Source organism: Alligator mississippiensis, chromosome 12 (assembly GCF_030867095.1).
Source record: "Alligator mississippiensis isolate rAllMis1 chromosome 12, rAllMis1, whole genome shotgun sequence".
In the NCBI taxonomy this organism is placed as follows: domain Eukaryota; kingdom Metazoa; phylum Chordata; order Crocodylia; family Alligatoridae; genus Alligator; species Alligator mississippiensis.
The window spans coordinates 65,169,730-65,189,930 of NC_081835.1; the positions used below are offsets into that span (position 1 = coordinate 65,169,730).

General features: G+C 41.9%; 1 protein-coding gene across 3 annotated transcripts in view; it reads left to right on the plus strand.

Moving 5' to 3' along the window:
* RABGAP1 (RAB GTPase activating protein 1) overlaps positions 1-20,201 on the plus strand; it is a 91,180-nt gene that overhangs the window by 61,199 nt on the left and 9,780 nt on the right. For all 3 annotated transcript variants that reach the window (XM_006267253.4, XM_019475683.2, XM_014603777.3), the window contains 7 exons: positions 4,408-4,521; positions 7,147-7,221; positions 10,388-10,513; positions 10,842-10,985; positions 14,404-14,445; positions 14,760-14,888; positions 19,737-19,829. In XM_006267253.4, the coding sequence (XP_006267315.1) occupies positions 4,408-4,521; positions 7,147-7,221; positions 10,388-10,513; positions 10,842-10,985; positions 14,404-14,445; positions 14,760-14,888; positions 19,737-19,829 (723 nt within the window). The remainder of the gene's footprint in view (positions 1-4,407; positions 4,522-7,146; positions 7,222-10,387; positions 10,514-10,841; positions 10,986-14,403; positions 14,446-14,759; positions 14,889-19,736; positions 19,830-20,201) is intronic.

Sequence of the window (20,201 nt, forward strand, 5' to 3'; positions counted from 1 at the left end):
TGTTCCTTAGCATCAGTGGAGCTTTCACAGGACCCCAAGTTTCTCTTCCCATAAAAAGGTCCTTTCCTAACTTTCCTTCCTATATTTTACCTGCGGTACCTCCTTGAGGACATGCAACGATGTCCCCTGGCCCCCTCCAGTGCAAACAGCTGGATGGGAGGCCTCTTCCAGAATGGGAATCAGGTGCTTTCTCTGCCCCATGACACTTTCCTATTGCATCTTTTATTTATTCTATCTGTCTATTTATTTAAATTACAACCTCCTCCTTGCATTAACATTAGTTCTCTGCTTCTCTTGCTTAGTTTGCTAGCCCAGTGTTAGGGCTGGGAGAGATAAGCCAGGCCTGCTGAGGTGTGCAAGAGATGGTAGCTATTGCTTGTCCAGCGTCCTGCATGCTTTCTGCATAGCAGACCTTACAGGTGATGAGTGCTTGTATTGTAGCAGGAGCTCCTCCTGTTGCACCCCTGCGTTCTCTGGACAACTGTTAACTACATACACATACCTTTGCAAATGCCAGGAGCCTCCCTGCCAGATCTAGTTTGTTAGCAAACAGGCTAATTTTAGGGGCACGCGTGAACAAAGTGTCTGTCAAATCTCAGCACAATCCAGGAAGTGGATAGATCCACTAAAATGGTAGCTAGCTTCCTGTATTTTTTTTATTTTTACTTTTATTTATTTTTTTGTGTGTGAGCGAGTACAGTAGATCATTCTGTAATTTGCTAGATCAGGTATTGATGTCAGTAGTAGATTATTTTGTTTTTAAAATGCCTGAGAAATCATTGACTCATCCACTTAAAAAATAAATACATTAAAAAATGCATTTCAGAAGAAAAGGGAGAGTGGTTTTGTATCAGGTCCCAAACTTTTCTCCTTTTGTTAGTCAATGTATTGAGCTGTTATGGGAATTTTAATCTTTTACTACACTTGATTCAGTTCTCATGGCAGTTTTCCACTTGCTTTTCTTTATTACTTTCTTTTTCTTCCTGTCATTCTTAGCTTTCTATTTTTCAATTCCAGTTTGCGAAGGGCGTGTGCTCAGAAGGGTTTCCTTCAGTTCCCAGTGCCCTGAAAGCATGAGAAATTGTCCAGTGAGCCAATTCTCACAGCAAGGTATAAAAATAGGAGTAAAGAAAAGGTTACACAATGCTGGAACAGCAGCAGTTTGTCCTAATGGCCGTTTTTCAAAGCCATGTTTTGAAAAATATTTTTAAAACCTTATCACTTCCGTATATTTTTCTCTCCCCAAACTGTGTTCCAGCAGCTTGGAACCAGCTTTAGAGATACTTGAAGAATTGCACCAAAACATAGGAGTCTAGTGCTGAACAGTCACGCAGAGCTGGGGAAAGTCCAGCTCAGCCTGATTCCACTTCTTTAACAGCAGAGGAAATTACTGCTTGAAAGTCCTAGCATCATTTTCTAACCCAGTATTTAATACATGTCTTCAAAGGCAGGCTTGTTCCCTTCTTGAGACCCAGCCTTACTTCCACAGTCTTACTGCTCTGTCACTGCAGCAAGCTACAGGCAAAGCTGAAGACAGAAGCAGTATCTGTTCGATACCAGAATCAGCGTCCATTTTCATGGAATCTGTGTTTTTACAGAACAGCTATTTATTATTACTTGATGCTTCACACACTTTAGTACACAAATAAGATCAATAGGTTTCGTTTCATACGCCTACGTGTTTGTGTACTCTGCCTCCCCTACAAATTAGTCATTAAAGGCCTATGTTAGCTTGCTTGTTTGCATTAACTTCAAAAAGCTTATTCCTATATTCAGTTACTTCAGTGTTGCAATATGGTTGCTTCTGCTTTCTTCATAATGGGATAGACTTCTTAGACATGCTGTATTGTTAACAAATTGCAGTGTCTTACTATACTTGATCATTTCCAAGACATCCCAATAACTTGATTCTAATTGCAGTTTAATGCCTTTATAATGAAATGTCTGTGGCCAGCCATGGAGAAGACTGTTAAATCTGGATTAAAATCACAAGGGAAGATCAAACGCAGAATAAAAATGTGTCCTCATTTGTTACCAATGGCATTTTCCAGAGCAAAGAAGCAAGTAAAATCTCCGATTTAATGCATTATGTGTAAGGCTGATTATACCACCTATTATACATGTCTAGTTCACATGCAGACTCCCAGGTGCAAGCATCCTTAAACACTGTCACTCTAGGCAAGGATGTGACACATGGCACGTCCACATGTTTATAATCAAGGCTCCTGATGTGCGTTTGGTGTTGAGCAAAAACAGTTATTTTATGTATCCTCTTGGGAAGCGTACAACACTTGCACTGTGTTCTGGTGTGGCTTCACAGCGCACCCTTATGCACACCGCTTGCACAGGAAATGGTGATCCATAGTAAAAGTGAAGACGACCCAACCTTTTAATTGCACACCCAGTCACTGCCACAGAAGCTACCTCATGTCAGCACCTGAAGCTCTCAGTAGCACAAGTTGCCTAATAAATTTGACTGTCTGTCTTCTGATCATCTTTGATTCTCTCTAGCTGCCTAAGAAGGCCCTCATGCCACTACAGAAATGAGAGACTGTAATTATAGTCAAAGGGAAATCAACTGAGAACAAGTCTTTCTGTATCTATTTAGCTGGTTTTATTCACAATTGAATTGCTGAGGTGTCTTGCCACAGGCTGCAGAGAGACCACTGGAGCTTTGGAGCAGCGTACTCATTTTGGTGAGAAGACTGCAGAAATGCAGTACACACGAGTGTGTGGGGAAAGCCACAGGGAGCTCCTCTTGTTACACTTCCTTTCTTTCAGTGCATTTTAACTTTAGTCCTCTCATCTAGTTGACCTGTTATTTCAGCAAGAGAAACTTGCTTAAAGGTACTCAAAAAGAAAATTTGTCACTGTTAGCAACTGTCTTACTTTTAAAATCTGAGTTCAAATCAATCTCTGAGATTTTGGGCAGTTTCTCAGATCAGTATGAGCCATCAGTCCAGATTCAGGAGTAAGACTAAAACTGCCCATAGCTCATTGTGTGGTTGAAACATTTTTAAAGCATTTTTAAGATAGCTTGAGTGAGTGATTCTCATAATGCAATCACTGTGCATGGTTAGATTGCACAACTGAGATGAATGCATTTATCCTCTGGGGTGTAGGTTGTGGCTGTGTTGGTCTAAGGACATAAGCAGACAAGGTTCTTTGGGTGAATCTGATATTTATTAAACCAACTTAAATAGTTGGAAACATTTTTCTTAGCAAGCTTTCAGGTTTAAAAACCGTTCGTCAGGCTGAGGTCTAATAAATGATACCAGATTCACCCAAAGAACCTGGTCTGCCTTTATGCTGTGGGTGCTTTTTGTCCGTTCCCTCTATGCACTGCCAGCTGCCTGGCCTTCCAAGTCATGTTGGCTTCCATTGCAAGACAAGCTTCATATCTAAAGATTTGGCAATTTGGGAATTCTCTTTGGGCAACTGTATTTCCAACCTCTTTCTCCATCATTTTGCTTAATCCCGTCATCACCGGGTGTGTATGTTTCTTTTTAAAAACAAGGGGTGGGAGGGTGGGCAGAGGGAACAGGTCCTTACCATCACTTTCTGTACTGAGCAAAGCTGTGTAATTTATGACCCGTTTGTAATGACCTCTTAACTCATTGAAATGCACAAGTTGCCAATCCCCCATAACTTCAAAGTTCTTTTTGCACTGTTTCCTTGTTTGCAAAAGATATTCAGCTTTCCTTGCAGTACTGTTTGCTCCGACTTAAACCTTTACAGTGCAGTGGTTTGCAAGGTGAGCTGGGAGAGATCAAAGCTATCCCAGGAGTGCTGGTCCTATTGCTCTGGGGAGAGACTGATGGAAATTTGGGAGTGTGAGCAGGTGCCATCCCCAGCCTGTGCTGCACACAGAGTAGAAGCAAGTTCATCTTCATGGGTCTAGGCTCTTACAAGGGATACGATTGCATAGGTCAGTTCACGTGGTCTCCCTAGGCTTGCCTGCTCCAGCCAAAATGGTGGAGTAGCAAATGCAGTTTCCTGAATTTGTTTAACCGACACTTTTCATGTAGCAAAAATGAAGTGGAATTTGGCTAGTGGCACTTGGGTCAGGGCATCTTCAGAGGGAAGATTTCTGGCTTCTGAAGGCTCGCTACCGCATCCTGCAGCGCTTCACATCTGCTGGGGCAGTCCCCCAGCTCAGTGTTGACCGTCCCCTAAATGTGCTCATGTTATGAGATCTCACAAGATCATGATCCACAGCTGTCATGTAACAGGCAGTTTTCCCCAAGCCAGTGTTTCATTTTGTTGTTTCCGCTGCAGTGCGCAGCATACGTTACTTTTCTGTTGACCCTTGGTCCCAACATACGGTAACCAACACTGTTTTTATTTTTTTAAGCCTGCAACTCTTTCTGATGTACCATTAATCTCTCACACTCTTGTTTTCAACAGGAGTCTCCCCAGGACAGTGCTATCACTCGAGACATCAATCGCACGTTCCCAGCTCACGATTACTTTAAGGATACTGGGGGAGATGGCCAGGACTCCTTGTACAAAATATGCAAGGTATTTCACAGCTTCTTGGGCAGCAATCTTTGACCAGGATATTTTGTGGATTAACAATACTTAAAGAGAATATCTCTCCATGGTTGGATTTAAATTTGCTGTGTTGGGTTATTGCTTAGTCTTTCAATAAGCACTGTTGAATCAAAAAGTGGTTGTGGTCTGAGGGTTGTCCTAGCTTCTATGAAATAACCTGGTTGTAGTCCTGACACCAAAACCACTGTTGCATTGGGTATTAGTGTCCTTGGTGGCCAGCATACAGGTAAGACTGGACAAAGAGAGAAATTGTTCACCTAGCACTGTGCCAACTGAGGGATGCAATGCTTTGTGTGGCCAGGGGCCTGTGCTTCAATGAGAAGCAGTGACCAAGAATCTGAGATGAACTCACTGAGTTGACAGCTTTGCATTTTTTTCTTTTCTTTTCTCTTTCCCATGCTAAAATTATTGGAGTTTTCTGTTTCTTTTGAGATGCATAAGAATAAGTCAATCACCAGTTCACTTCTTACAATGGACAGTTTCTGCTGAAGAAAGGAATGTAAAGGCAGAGGTTGAACAGAGCTGCTTAAAGTAAAGCTTAGGACGCATCAATCTAGGGAGGTCCAGTACAAAAAGAGCAAAGGAGCTACTGGCCAGGTCTAAGGTGCATGAGATGAGGCAGCGTCTGGCCAGTGCTTGTTAGACCTGTACTTTTATAAGAGAATATCAGTCTGTGTGATCTGAGGAGTTAATAGCACACTGAAGGAAAAAAAGCTGCAGGTGAAGAATAAACGTCAGATTTGGTGATGAAAATCTAGTTCTTGTTCCTCACAAAAATGTTTAGGTTTCTCTAAACATATAAATGCTGCAAACATTTTTGCCCAGTATAGGTATTGTATTTTTGCTGTTATTCGATCAAAGGCTCGTGTAGGTGACTATCTTTCTGTCCATCACATCCACAAATTAAAGACAACCCTGAAAACACTAAGTTAAACCATATTTTGTTTAAAATGTATTCTTGGAATACAGTTAATGATCTTGTGGAACTTTGATATAAGTTAGCTAGTCTGACAGAAAGCAAAGGTCTAGGAAAGGACCTAGGTGTCTGTAAAGCTGAAGATAATTATGCATCCCTCATTAGCATTATAAAGCAACAGGCACACATTTAAGTCGCTGATTAAAATGCAGAAGATAATTAGCAGGTAAAAATGACTGTTTTCTGTTTGATCCAATTACCTCATTTGACTAGAGTGTCTCAAGCTTCCAGCACTTTGATTCTGCATTTAGAAACCCTTCATGTGTTCTTCCCCTCGGGAGACGGTTTTTGTATGCTGAAGCTCAGATTCCTGGCACATCAATTCCTTCCTTTATAATAGTGTTTAAATATGATGAGGTTTTCACAGGGGACAGTCCTAGGCAGAGGGGAACGTCTTTGCATTTCATTAGTATTGAAATCAAGACTTGGTAACCAATTAAAAGGTTTTCTCTGCCACGGAATCCCTGCTTGAACATGGTAATTAGAAATAGCACCCAAAATCTCAAATTTCCTTAAAGAGATGCTTTGTAAACATCATTCTTTTAATTACACCAATCTGAGCTTAATGGCTTCTCTGCTCCGTTTCACAGCTGTATGTCCTAGAGAGTTCTGCCCAAGACTGAGGTTAAGAACAGGAGTGAAACCTTTCACAACTTTTCCCTGATTTCAGGGTTGTTATTAAATTCCTCTTTGTTCCCTTATTGCTCTCTGGGCTTTTAATGTGGTTTTTATCTTGTAAGCAAGCTTGAAGTGATTGTCTCTCTAACATGCTCTTCAGTCATGTACCCTTCATTATCACTTCTCAGCCAAAGTCTGTTTGATGACTGGCTTTCTATCCATGTTAAAGCCCAGCTGGGCTGTGTACAGAATATTGGCAGCTGTTTCTGTGGCTCTTCTTTTTCAAGTGGGGTTTCAGATGTGTCCTTGAGTCAGCTGGCAGCTCTGTTTCACATGGGCTGGCTGAGCATGTTGCCCTGGTATCTATCTTGTGCAAGAGGAGTCCCTGCTACTGTTTGAAAACGTAGGCAGACAAGGTTCTTGGGTAAATGTGATATCTTTCATCAGACCAGCTTTAGAACATAAGCACCTTTATACTATAGTACAAGAGAGGTAAAACAGGATTGATTGTAGTCTGTTCCATTTAAAAAGGGGCTTCTCTCCTTCCCTCTGTCCCAACAAAGGGTGTAAATAGGTAAAATTACTGAACAGCTGAACACGCAGTTGTGGAGAAACTGCTTCATATGATTTTTAATTGACAAGTTAAAGTCCATCTCTATACCAAGGAATATAAAATAAGTCTTGTTGAAGATGTTACTGGAATGGGGGCTCTATAGATGCTGACATGGAACGTAGGAGTAAGTGTGACTAAATAGCTGAAAAGAGTCCGGCACCCAGCAACCACCCTGGTCTCTGCATTACCACTGATTGTTTTGAAGGCCACAATTTGTTTTTTGGTTAATCTCTGGGCAGCTAAACCTCCTTCTGCAAGGCCAGTTGAGTCATGACTAACGGTTTGTCAGCCCCTTGGCACTGCTGAATAGAGCAATCAGCCGTGTCCTCATACAGTTCTGCTTCAGGGAAAGAGCCTGTTTTAAACGCCCTATTCTTTTTTTCAGGCCTATTCTGTCTACGATGAAGAGATTGGCTATTGTCAAGGCCAGTCATTTCTTGCTGCTGTGCTGCTTCTGCATGTAAGTTGTTTTGTTTTTTTCCTTTCCTACTTGTTTTAATCCCCAGACAAAAGTAGTGCTTATGTTTCTCCAGAACTAATTTCAAATGAACTCGGGCTTCTGGTGTAGTGAACCGCAGATTTGGTTACTTAACTGCTTAATTGTCAATAACTCTGACATTAGAGGAAAGACGACCTTGTTCTGTTTCAGTTGTAGTGCAGCCTTGTGGTCGGCACGCTCTTCTTTTTGGTTCTGCTAGCTTCTCTCCAGCTCCCAACTATCTTAGGGTGAAAACAGATGTTGCCGTCCATCACTTTTTGTGCTGCCACAAAAACTGTTACGGAGGCACAGAGCGATAGCAAATAGACATCCATACTTTGCGTTGTGCCACAGGGTGGCTGTGACAAAAGGCAATAATTAAATGTGCCTCTTCATTGCCACATATGACTGCTTTATGGTGGGGGAGCGTGGGCTGCCCGCACTGTCCTGCCACCCCAGTAAGGAGTCCCCTGGGCTTGAGGACCCCAGTCCTGTGCGCCTTGTGAATTCCTGTGCAGGATTAGGCCCCTCAAACTTGGGGAGAGCCAATTAGCTGATTTGGCAGCCCTAGGCCTGGGGCCACATGCTGCATACTGGGCCCCACGGCCGCATGCTGCCCTGGAGTGTCCCAGCTTTCCCTGCTTCCAGAGATGTCCCTGGGATCTCCCTGGCTCATCTTGGGAAACAGGGAAAGTCCAAGTTTCCTGCTTCCAGAGATTCATCCCTGGTAATCTCCGGGAACCTTGGAGATTGCCAGGGGCACATCTCTGCAAGGAGGAAACTCGTCTCCTGTTGTCCCCACAAATTCAATGGGCAGGACAACAGGCAACATGCATTTCAAAGCGGGTCATCTGTGCCAGGACATATCGTGGCACAGCTGATCTGCTTCATTGAGCAATGTCTATTTCTAGTCTTAGTTTAATTTAAATGAGATAACCAAAAGCAGTTTACTTAAGTTTACCTAGGTACAAGTGACCCTGGAATTTGAGGGAGGCCGTATACAGGAACTCCCTGCAAAGGCTCCTGTTGGGCATCTCAGACTAAATGTTAAGCTTTTTAGAACAGTTCTTTATTTGTTGACTGAAAGTACGCACAGATTTTGCTAGAGGTCTTAGATTCAACAGAGGATGTTTTGCAGCATGTTGGTAGAATGTGAGCTCATTACATCTTAGTGGCTTGAATATTGCAGTGTCCTCCTTTAGATGCTTTGTGTTTTATGGTTTTAGATGTTAGAGAATAATCAAAGGTGGAAAGAGATTTGGATCTTAGAAGATATTAAAGGCGTGCTTTAGTTGCTAGTTACATTTGTGCTCAGCGTAGTAACTTCCTGCTAATCACCCTGGAACCTATGGAAGGTGCTCTCTGCTTCATGCTTACTGTGAATTTAGGTGGAAAGTTTTGAAGTTTACTTCTGGCTGGAAAACACCTGTGAAAATTGCACATTTTGGCAGCACCCAGTTATTTTTATCCAGTCTCTAAGGCCTCCTGCTTCTTCATCAGGAGCTTGGTTGGTTGGTTTTTGGTTTTCGGGCTTTTTTTTTTGGTACACTGCTAGCAGAAACTGAGCAGAGTTTTGAAGCCCAGTAGGATTTTGTGATTTTTTTTTTTCCCCCCCAGGCAGCTGTGAGCGAGTGCTGCTGCCTTGCAGAACTAAATTTAAAGACATCTGTGCATCTGTCAAACTGGGTTTCAGAGAATTGTTTTCCTAATGTGTTGTGAATCTATGGCAATTATAGAAAGATATTTAAAACTACTCTCTCTAAATAAAAGTCTAATGGGCTGAAAATATCTAACCAGTACTTTTGGTTCTGTGTAATCTGTCAACAGAACCATGTAACTGATGGGGAGAATAATTCTGCAACTATCTTCTAAACCAAACCAGGAATAGATGGTTTATTTATATATATATATATTTCCCTTTCCTTCTTTCAGCAGTAGTTGAACCAAACTTTTTCTTACTAATAGATGTGTGTGTGTCTCTCTTTCTCTTTCTGGTGCTAATTGCCAGCTGTCCATTCTTTTGGCTCCCATTTGAGTAGAGCCTCACAGACCCAAGAACAAACCATTCATCATTTTTGTAGCACTTATTCTTTACTGATAATTGTTGCTTTTGAGAACCAAAGGTGCAAATTGCATTCCAGTGTTTGCTTCTTGTTTTTTCATTTTGCCCCTCCTCAGAGTCAGTCTTTGGAGTGTGACTCTGAGGGGCTGTGATAAGACTTCTAGGCTGTGTTTTCTCGGATGAAATACTGGTGTGCAGTCCCTGTGTAATAAGAGGTAATGTTACAGCAGAGGAAATCTAGTTTCTGCAAGTCCCTCGCTACCAGTACTGGAGCATTTCTGGAATTTTTTTAGTTTACAGGCTTCACCTGTGGATAATAGAGCGCATGTTAGATGTTCTGGCCTTTACATGAAGCAGTGATTGACCTGAGGCATCTGTCTCTGCTGCTGTGGAGAGATCAGAACTGATCTGTGGCACCAAGGAAAGATGTGCGTGTATTGACAAGCCATGATGTTTGTCTTCAGCTGCTGACAGGAGAGGGAGAGGAAAGTGTCTGTCCCAAACCGATGCAGAGACCTGACAAAGCTCAACTCTGGGTAGTAATAACTGACCTGTCTTTGCAACCGTCTGAGCAAATCAACATTTAATAATGGTATTTTAAAAAGCAAACTTAAAAAAAAAGTTATTGTTCATCATTTTGCAGTAATTCTGCAAAAATATTTGCATCTTACCTGTGGTAGCTGATTATGCTTGGGAAGTGACTGAAGTATATTGAGAAATGGTAGAATTTGGGTTTGGTTTTGAAGCTGTCGGCCTAATTAGGGATAACAGCAGCAGGATGCAGAAATACTGTACAACTCAATGGTTGAAAAGTGTGTTTCTAGTTGGAAATGTCAATTTTGCAGAATTATGCGGGATTTGTCTTACTTCTTAGGCATGAAATACTGTCTCATTTCAGTTGTGATGGCACTTGTTCATATTTTTATCTACTATTAAAAATCTGACCCCATGCGTTTTAAAGGGAGTTAGGTGACTAGATCCTTGCTCAGATCTGACTTGGTGTTGTGGGAGTAACAGCAACCCAAAGGAAGGAAATAGAATAATACTTGTTTTAACATGTTGACACGTTTTTGTCCTATCTGACAGATGCCTGAAGAACAGGCTTTTAGTGTTCTGGTCAAAATCATGTTTGACTATGGACTCAGGGAACTTTTCAAACAAAACTTTGAAGACTTGCACTGCAAATTTTACCAGCTGGAGCGCCTCATGCAGGTAAGCACCCCGGTGACCTCTGGGGAAATGGGTCAAGGTTTGCCAAACTGGAGATGCATTTAGTGGCTTGGGAGCCAGATTTTGCTTATGCAGGTGAACAGTTTTCAAATACTAGTATTACACCCGTTGTTGAGGTAGAGGGCAACCAGGCATCAATATGGTTTCAGAGAAGAAACTTCTTTTAGCATAATTATTTCACTTGCTCCTACTAGGATATAGTAGGCCAAACTTACATCTTGTATTGTGCCAGGCTCTCATAGCTCTGAGAACTGTAAGCATGCTGTTCAACTCTGCTTTTAAGCCAAACTTAACACGTGCTGTTTTTTAGGAGTATATTCCTGACCTCTACAACCACTTTCTGGACATCAGTCTTGAAGCCCACATGTATGCTTCCCAGTGGTTTCTTACCCTTTTCACTGCAAAATTCCCTCTGTACATGGTCTTCCATATTATCGACTTGCTGTTATGTGAGGTACGTCACGTACAACTGTATAGCTTTGTACACACTCTCTGTACCAAGTGTAACTACAGTCTGTATTTGATCTGAGAAAGCTGGACAACTGACGCTTCAAATATAACTTCCAATACAAAAATGTAAGCAATGACATAAAAGGCATCTCTGCCTTGTAAGTGTTTTTCAGCATTTTTAAGATGTTACATCATTGGATTATGGGTTTCTTTTTTCAGATTATTACTACTTATTCTTAGTAGAGTACTGTGTGAGCTCTATAATTCCATGCATTAGTTACAGGGCACAGAGGGTTGATCTTGTGATATCTTACATAAAGGACTCTTGTTACCATGGATCATATGATTGTGTTCCTAGATTTTTAGATGTAGCATTTAACAGCAACAAAAAAGTTGTCATACCTATATACAAGTTTAAAATGTCCTAGAGCACTGACGACTGCTGCTTTTAGTTCTTCCTAATTCTCATGTGGGTATCTTGACAGCCCTGATAACTCTGCCCCCTCAGAAGCTGAACTGTTTCATTCTGCTGCTTAGTGTGTATTTTGAGGCAAAATTCTTTTATACTGAGATAATGTATTAGTCCTTAGTCTTTTTTTATATAGCATTGTACTGAGCAGTATTCTGGCAAATAATATAAACTGAGTCTAAACTATGTATGTCAACATAAGTGAATGGCATACGTTTTGCAGAGCAATGTGCCTGGGGATATTCATTTTTTTCGCTTGCTTTCTGATTGCCAGAAAGCATTGATTTTTTTTTTTTTGGATTTTTTTTTTTTGGATTTTTTTTTTTTTTTTTTTTTTTGGTGCATCTCCCAGATATTTGCATGAAGTAGCAAGGTGCTGCAGCAGTCATGTCATCTAAAGGTTGTGGCACTTGTAAATCTTCTGGTCATTGTGTTGCTCTCCACGTAGTGGCGTTGCTCAGGAACCTGCTGCTTGCTTTGCTTACACACCAGTGTAATAAAAAGCAACAGATGGCATCTGCCAAATCAGCGCCGTTTGTTTAGAAACACACACACATGCCCCAAAATTATTAAACAAGTCATATAAAAGGGTTTTATTATAGTTTTAAAGGAGTGAAACAGGTGACAATAGTACAGCCAAAACAGGAAAATGCAGCATTCGCATTCTGAGCATTCCCTTGTGTCCTGGTTGCATTTGTAATGATGCCGTGTTTGGAAGGTGTGTTGCAGTGTTGAGAAGAAGGGGCTATCATAATCAAGTATTTTTAAGAAAACCTTCACTCTCAGAAATGAAGTGCAATAGGGAAGTTAGCGTGCGATTCCCAAGTCAGTCACCCTTTCTCCATACCAGGTGCTTTCTAAATTTTACTCAGAATTCATTTAATACCAATGTCAGAATCTCACTGTTGCAGCATTTATTCATGTAGTTGTTCTTAGAAGCCATAGCAGCAGATCTGGTCTTAATTTGTTGCTGTTAAAAACAAAATCCAAAGGGATCAAGGATGGAGGAAAAATCCAAGCCCTATTCAGTAGTATTAGTGGAGCTCTGAAAGATATGGATGCAGAAGGGACATGTAGCTGCCAGATCCTCTTGCATTGATCTGTGAGTCCATTTTACATAATCTTGGTGAATAAAAGAGAATCTGTAAATGATCTAGTATTAAGCACTGAAGTAGGGAGGACAACTTGAAATGTGTGTGTGCGTTTAAATTGTTGGCCAGAATTTTTCATTGTGCATAATTTAGAAAATGAAAATTTCAACTGTTACTATGTGAAGTCCCTTGAGGAGGCTGCAGGCATTTAGCAGGTTTCAGGATGGGGAATTTTTCTGATCTTGAATGCTTTTGCCCTTGTCTGACTTTCTTTCCAACCCCCTGGAAAAATTTATAGTATTTTTTTCATAAGCTGGTATCTGAAAAACTTCTGTGTCCCTTGGGATTAAATATCTCAATGAGCAGCTTTAATGGCAGAGGAAGGGCTTTCCTTTTTGATTCATTTTGATTTGCTTATAGGTCCTAAGCTATTTGTTATGTCAGAGCAGATCCTAACACCTGGGGAGGATTTAGCAGTTGTCTTTTCATCTCTGGTGTTTGACTTCAAAAGTTTATTTGCTGTAGTAGGAAAAAGGGCAGCCGATGTTGATGTTGTCTCTTCTGTTCTACAGACATGAAATGTTTTATATGCAGGTTATCAGTGGAGTGAGTAATTCAAGGTCAGGCAGAAAACAAGTATCTATTTAAATAAACCAAAGCAATCATTAGTTTCTGCATTTTGAATCCAGCCTTTTCAGGAAGTCGGTATATTGAAATGTTAAGCAGCCTTCCCTCTGTGGGCGGAAAAGAACTCGAGTGCCTTGCTGTGTAGACTGCAGATAGTGATGATAGATTTCCATTAGAGATTGGAAATCTTCCCTTTTTGTATCTTATCAGCCAGCTGGTTTGATACTGATAGCGGATAAGAGGAGCTGTTGGTTGGCCCTGAGCACTTTTTTTCATCTTTATCATTGGATGCTAGGATGGTAGCAGTGCTGTTTTGCTACTGAGTTGTGTAGTGATGGAAGAACACAATTCCTGACAGGTAGCCAAATCCATTCTTCAGAAAACATAAAAGGGAAGGGGAGTGCCATGTGGTTTTTCCAGGCACCATGTCAAGTTGGATCTGGTCTGTGAAATGAGGTCTGGTTTCTTGCACACCCTGGCACAACAGGCTTAAAACGCATCGGCAACTTCACCTAAATTAAAAAAAGAAATTTCTCACTGAATTTAATATATTATCTTCACACATTCACTCCCCAGGGGGGCTTACAGGGTTTTGTACTGAGGTTGTGCCTTTCGTGAGTTGGCAGCAGAAAGCTGTCTTGTCTTCTCCTTTTAGCCTATTTTTCTGGGTGTATTTTAGGCAAGTGAAAGACACTGCACTGCTCATGTGACTTATGACGCCTTTAGCCAGGGACTCTCCTGCAGCAGCACAGAATATAGCATGTGACATAGCACCGCATTTGCTTAGGATAGTAAGCCAGCTACCTGCCAGCTAATACATTACAGCAGCTTTTGGAGGGTCCTGTGGCTATGTTGCTGGTAACTACTGTTTTGTGTTGTTAAATGAATGGGTCCTCCTCTGGGCTCTCCCAGTCCAGTTAGATAGTTTTCATAAAATAATCTTTATTTAGTATTACACTGAAAATAAATAAAATGGAAGTTTGGAGCAACTCGTCTCTCCAGCAGACCACAAGTGGTTGGAGGCTCTCTTGATGCACCTCCTGCTGCTCTCTGCATAGTGCTAAGCACCAAGGAGTCGTGTCTTCTTGTGGGTAGGCTTATTCTTTGGGTCTCTGAAGCTTCTGGATCCACTTTTATGCTGGGACAAATAAAAAAACCAAAATTGATACGGTGTGGGAAGAAACTTAAGCTTGTAAATATTGATTTGCTTTTTTTTTCTTATTCTGTCTCTTCAGGGTATAAGTGTTATTTTTAATGTTGCACTGGGATTATTAAAAGTGAGTATCCACTTGAATGTTTTTTTCATTTCATATATTATTATGTGCTGCCTTGATAATTAGACTGCCTGTTACAAAAATGTTCTAAATAACCCTTCCTGTGTCTCGCTCATTGCTGATGGGTGTGATTTGCTGCCGGGCTGGGTCACCTGTGGAAAAGATGTTGTAGTGTGCAAGTGAAAATAAAAAAATTGTTTGCAAAAAGTTATGAGAGACTTTCCTGGGAGCTTGGCAGAATAGCTGTTGTTTGATCTGTCTCTGGAGTGGTTTCACAGAATCTGCTTTGCAAATATTTTTTGTCTGTATGTTTTTAGACTACCAAGGATGATCTTTTACTGACTGACTTCGAAGGAGCTTTAAAGTTCTTCCGTGTACAGCTGCCCAAGAGGTACCGCTCAGAGGAAAATGCAAAAAAGCTGATGGAGTTGGCATGCAATATGAAGGTAACTGTATGAAGATAGCAAGGAATTCTTTGTGGAAATGTCTTTGTGGGAGGCACACCTAGAACATCACTGTTTATCTGTCTGTGCACAGAAGTGATGCTTTGCAGTGAAACAAGTAGAACAAAAAGCCAGTGGTTTTAAAGGTGACTCAATGTGGATATCTTTTTTTTTTTTTTAATTGACTTTCGAGAAATCTGAAGGGGCCTGGATTTTCAGATGGTGTGTGCCCAGCATAGGCTGAAAACCAGGCCTCTTTAAGGTATTTAAAGTTGAACGGCCAAAAACTGAGGCACCTCAAAATCACTAATCACTTGCAAAAATCCCAAATGAACCAAGATGAGGAAGTGATCCTGAGGCAGGTATGTTCACAAAGCTAAAAACTAGCTTGTGTGAATTCCTTCTCAGCTGTACAGTTTATCCCCAAGATGATGGCACTCAGGAAAACCACATTAATGTGAAGGTGGTTTTACACTGTAAGCAGGCCAAGTATGCTTTTCACTTCTGCTCTAAAGAAGGTCTCCTCAATTGCGTAATTAAAAAAGGAATAGCAGGCCTACAGGCTGGAGCCACCATACTTGCATTGCAGGTAGTTGGAGCTCTTTAATAATGCAGAAGGCTTTGTTTTTCCATGAGCAGCCCAAGGAGGGAGGTTCAGATATCCTTTTTCCTTCTTGGCTTTTCATTTGGGTCTGCTAAGTGCATGCATGAGAGATGCTGGCAACAACCAGTGCGCTGCCATGCACTGTACGGTGTTTCGGCTGCAGAGGCTTCTGAGTGGAAATCTTTTGTAAGTACTTGCTTTTTCCTGTGGTGGTGTCTTAGATTAAGAGTGCAATCTGAGGTTACTTTTGGCATGACTAGGAACTGGGGTTGGATTTCTGCCCATGGTTATGGCTTACCCTAATAACACTGCGTTCGTCTGACCACCAGCATTGCCAAAAGTTTGGGAAATACTGAGGGTGGTTAGACTTGCACTTGTGGTCACCAGAGAAAGCACAGATGGGAAATTCTTGAGTATGTACAGGATGATGCACAAAAGCAGGCTCATCTGAGTTGTGGCAGTCGTGGGATGTAGAATAATACTGAGATGGAGCTCAGATTACATTGTCAATTAGAAGGATGCACCATAACACCATGGAAGAGGCTCTGTGTGGCACCATTAGTTCATTTGCATGTGGATCCTAAGTCCTGAAGTTTGAGAAGTACATACAAGCCACGTATTTTTAAGCTCCCTGCAGGAAGATAATACAGCACCTGGTTGGTCTGTGTAAAAGGTTTTGTGGATGTTAAGAGCCAAGAGCATTCATATAGACACTGTGCAGCTTTTTAAAACTGATTACTTTCATCCCTGCGGCCATGAAGGACCATGTCGGCATCAAAAGGAGGGATGAAGATGGAGCACAAAATCCCTCTGCTGCAGTCCGTGAGGATGGGGCTTGATGACCTGTTAGAAGGCCCTTCTGGCCTAAGCAAGTCTGATTAAAAATACCAAAGGCAAAACCATCACTTAAAACTGTTTGATGCCATGGAACAAACCTGAGATGCCCGTTTTAATTAACACTTGAACATAGGTGCTTGCTTGAACTTTTTTGGCAATAATATACATATCCTCCACTGCAAATGATATTGTGTCCCCTCCTCTTTGTTGATGGACATGCCCATAAATATGATGCCTTTCTATTACTTATTGAACCTCTTGATTTAATATTTCCTATTTCATATCTACATGTTGAAATGCTTCTGAGATCCATTACTCATTTCAACTGTGTGAGGTACACAATTGTTTCAGGGAAGCATTGTCCACCAGGTCCCATGACTTAAATATCCTCTACATAAAGTAGATTTAGCTTTTGACATTGAGGATATTCCTGGCAGTTAGTGATGCTGAAGATTTGTATTAATTTGAAGCTGGAAGTCAGAAGCTTCTCTAATCAAATCCAACTTTAAATTGACACTTTAGAAGGGACCCCTAAACTAGAATTGCAGGCTAATTCTCTTCTATAATTTCCCCTGTATAGATGTGATCCACTAGTTCTGAAATGGGCGCTATGGTCAGATGTAACTTCAAACTATTTTAAAAGGGATTTGGGGGAAGGGTACTGGGGACTTCTGCCACTCAGGAACTTGTACCAGTTGAGTGGATGTAATTATTTTGTCTGTCAGTCTACAGGTGTAATGGGGCTAAACTGCTGAAATGTGAAACCTGAATTAAACAGATTTAAAATTCCTGCAGCTTAGCTTCCTCTTGGAGTAGGATAAAGCAGACAGAGGTGGTGGTTGCAGTAGATCCTCTGGGACTGTCAGTAACTGCACTTTGAACTGTTTGTCCACACCTGGAGCTGTATTTTATTTTAGAAAGGAACAGACTTGGCAGTTTCAGGAGTTAGAAGTTCTTTCGTGAATCCAATCCCTTTGTGTTGAAATGCAGTTGTCTGGTACTTGTAGCCTAGCTAAAGGAGCTCTGTGCATTGATGGCTGCACATGCCATGTCGTGAGCGCACAGGCATTAACTGGCACCTTGTTTGCTCCAAATCCACCCACTGCACAGACCTCAAAATGGCAGTTGGCTGGTTTATGCTCTGTTCTGTCCTGAGACCTGTGTCTGGGGAGACGGGGCAATGAGCAGGATGCCAGCGAGCCTGCCTTGGCTCGTCCAGTCATTAAACATTCAGTACAGTATCTGCATTAAATATGCATGGGGCTAAGACAAACGCATAACCCTTGCAGCGCCAGCAGCGTTTGCCCATGTCTTTCCTGAGCTCTCAGAGTTAGCACCGTGTTTAGTTTCCCTGCCTGCTCCTGCCAAGGTTCCCTGAGCATGTCCAGTGCCGCGTGAACTCTCGTGGCCCAGAAAAACGCTCTCTGAAGGGTTGCGCACCATTTTCCCAGTGTTTGTGTCGGAAGGGTTAAATGGAAAGCTGCAGGGAGAATGCAAGCTGCGCCACCGCCACTGAACTCGGCACCAGTGCCGAGCCCTTGCGGCTCTCCCTCCAGCCTGGTTCCTCGAATAGGAATGTGGCACATAATTGGCGTGACCTCTAGTATGAAGCCGTTTGCTGTCAAGACAATCTTGGGCTTTTTGCTTGGAAACATTTTTGTACAGAGAAGGGCTGGATGTCCAACTGAATCATTTATAGGAAGGGAAAAGTAGACCGGCTGAGGCATTGTGATTACAGCAGCCTTCTGCTGAAAAGGAGGTCAGCAAGTGATGGGAAGTGATGTGTTCTTTAGGTTGTCGTTGCAGTCTCATGTAAAAGAGCCACCGCTACCCCTGTGTTCCTGGAACAGCTGAACTGGGACTCGGAGCTCTGCCTCCTCCTGGTCTCACGAAGCCAAACCCTAAGGCTCTAGCTGCCATTCCTGTACATCCTTCCTTCTGGGGCTTGTGTGAATTTTTAGTGGCGAGTTTAGCAAAATCTTCCCTTGACCGCCCAGCTAGTTATGTATAGTGGCAAGAGTGGTTCTGATGCATGCAGAAGGCTCGTGAATGGAAATGTGTCGATGTGCACTGGCTTCCCTTCTCTTTAGGCTGCTGGATATTTCACCGCTCGGTGGTGAGCATTCTCAGTAGGTTGAGATTTTTCAGATGTGAAAGTCACCCATGTTCCAGGGCAGAGAAGCAAACCAATTAAGAAGAGTTTAGCCCCATTCTGAACAGAGGCTTGTTATGCTACAGATTACCTTCACTTGTTTAGTAAGATTGTTTACCCAGATTTTTTTTTCCCTGATTTAACTCCTGTAATTTCATCTGCGTGGAACGCAGAGACGAGGGACAAATTTTTGCTCTGAAAAATTTCAGTTGAAATCTGGTTAAAACATTTCTGTATGAAGCTCACTAGGGGGAGCCTAGATCCTACTTTTCCGTAGTTCTTCCATTTCAGGCAAGATTGTTAATGATAGAGGAGACATTAGAACCTAAACAGATTTCCTATGTCCGTCTTGCTCATTTGCAAAATAACATTTGTCTGTTAACCATTAATATTGTTGGGCAAGAAATGTCTCTCTTTTTTTATTAGCCATTTCTGTTTCTCATTTCTTTGGCTTGTTAAAGTCATAGTAACACTCTCAGCAACTTCTAGCCCTTGGAAACCCAATTTAAATCAGCAGGAGGTCAAGTCTGGTCTTGACGTAGTCTGTACTGGTAAGCCATTACAGTATTTAGCAACCTCAGCACAAGGAGAGATCCAAGTGAGACAGCTGATGGATTCTCTTTAAAAGCTTTTCTGTGTATCCTTTCACTGTGGCACCTAAACACCCACATCCATTTGAACTCATCAGTGCTTCTGGGAAGCAAGGGTGACTCTTGGCCCTGTTTACACATTGGATAACTGGGGCGCCAATAGATGGATTTGCCCAGGGTCTATAATTTCCTAATTGCAAGACATTAACTACAGGCTACTGGGTCATGTATTTTCCTTGGTCCTTCCAGGGTGTAGAAGTTTGACTGAGATGCACAGGTAGCTTTGGGACTTGGAGGTCTTATATGTCAGGTTTGAACTGCGCTAGCAGAGCTAGGTGGCCAAACTTGTACAAGCCTGTTCCTGCATTAGCAGCTTTATGAAAGCGCATCTGACACAAAAAAAAGAAGCTGTAGAGGCAGGCTTTAAGACATTAATCTAATCAAATAAGCATCTCTGCCTCAAGGAAGAGAGTGTTGAAGTGGATAATTGATTATATGAATAGGGTAAGTTCTTTGGTCAGGTCTAGTGCTTTGATTCTCAGAGCAGATGGGGAAACACCTCGTGAGCTTTGCAGAAGTTGTAGGTACCTGTGTCTTGTATGTGAAAAGTGTATTCTTTTCCTTGAAAGGAGCTGTTGTCATGAACTAATGTGCTGCTTCTAATTCAGATCAGCCAGAAGAAGCTGAAGAAATATGAAAAAGAATATCATACCATGAGGGAGCAACAAGCACAACAGGAAGATCCTATAGAGAGGTTTGAGGTAATGCCCATCTGGTCACGCTTGGTGTCATGCATGGTTTCTGCTTTGACCTGCTCTTTCATGCCCTGAAAATATTTTGAGTTAACTTATTATCTGTCCATTTCCTGGGAGCTCCAGCTTTGCTCCAGCTTCTCACTTCTGGTTATGACAGAGTGGTTTTGTTTAGGGAAATGCAGTTTCATGAAGTCCCCAGTTCCTTCATCTCTGTACACCCCTCATTTCACCATACACTGCTTATTAAACTGCACGCAGATTTCATTACAAACCAAGGAGGGAAGCATTGGTAAGCATATGATGTACCCCACGCCCCTGCTCTTCAAAAGCCTTGTGACTCAGTGAGCTTCCTTGTACCACTGTCCCAGGGTTAATTTT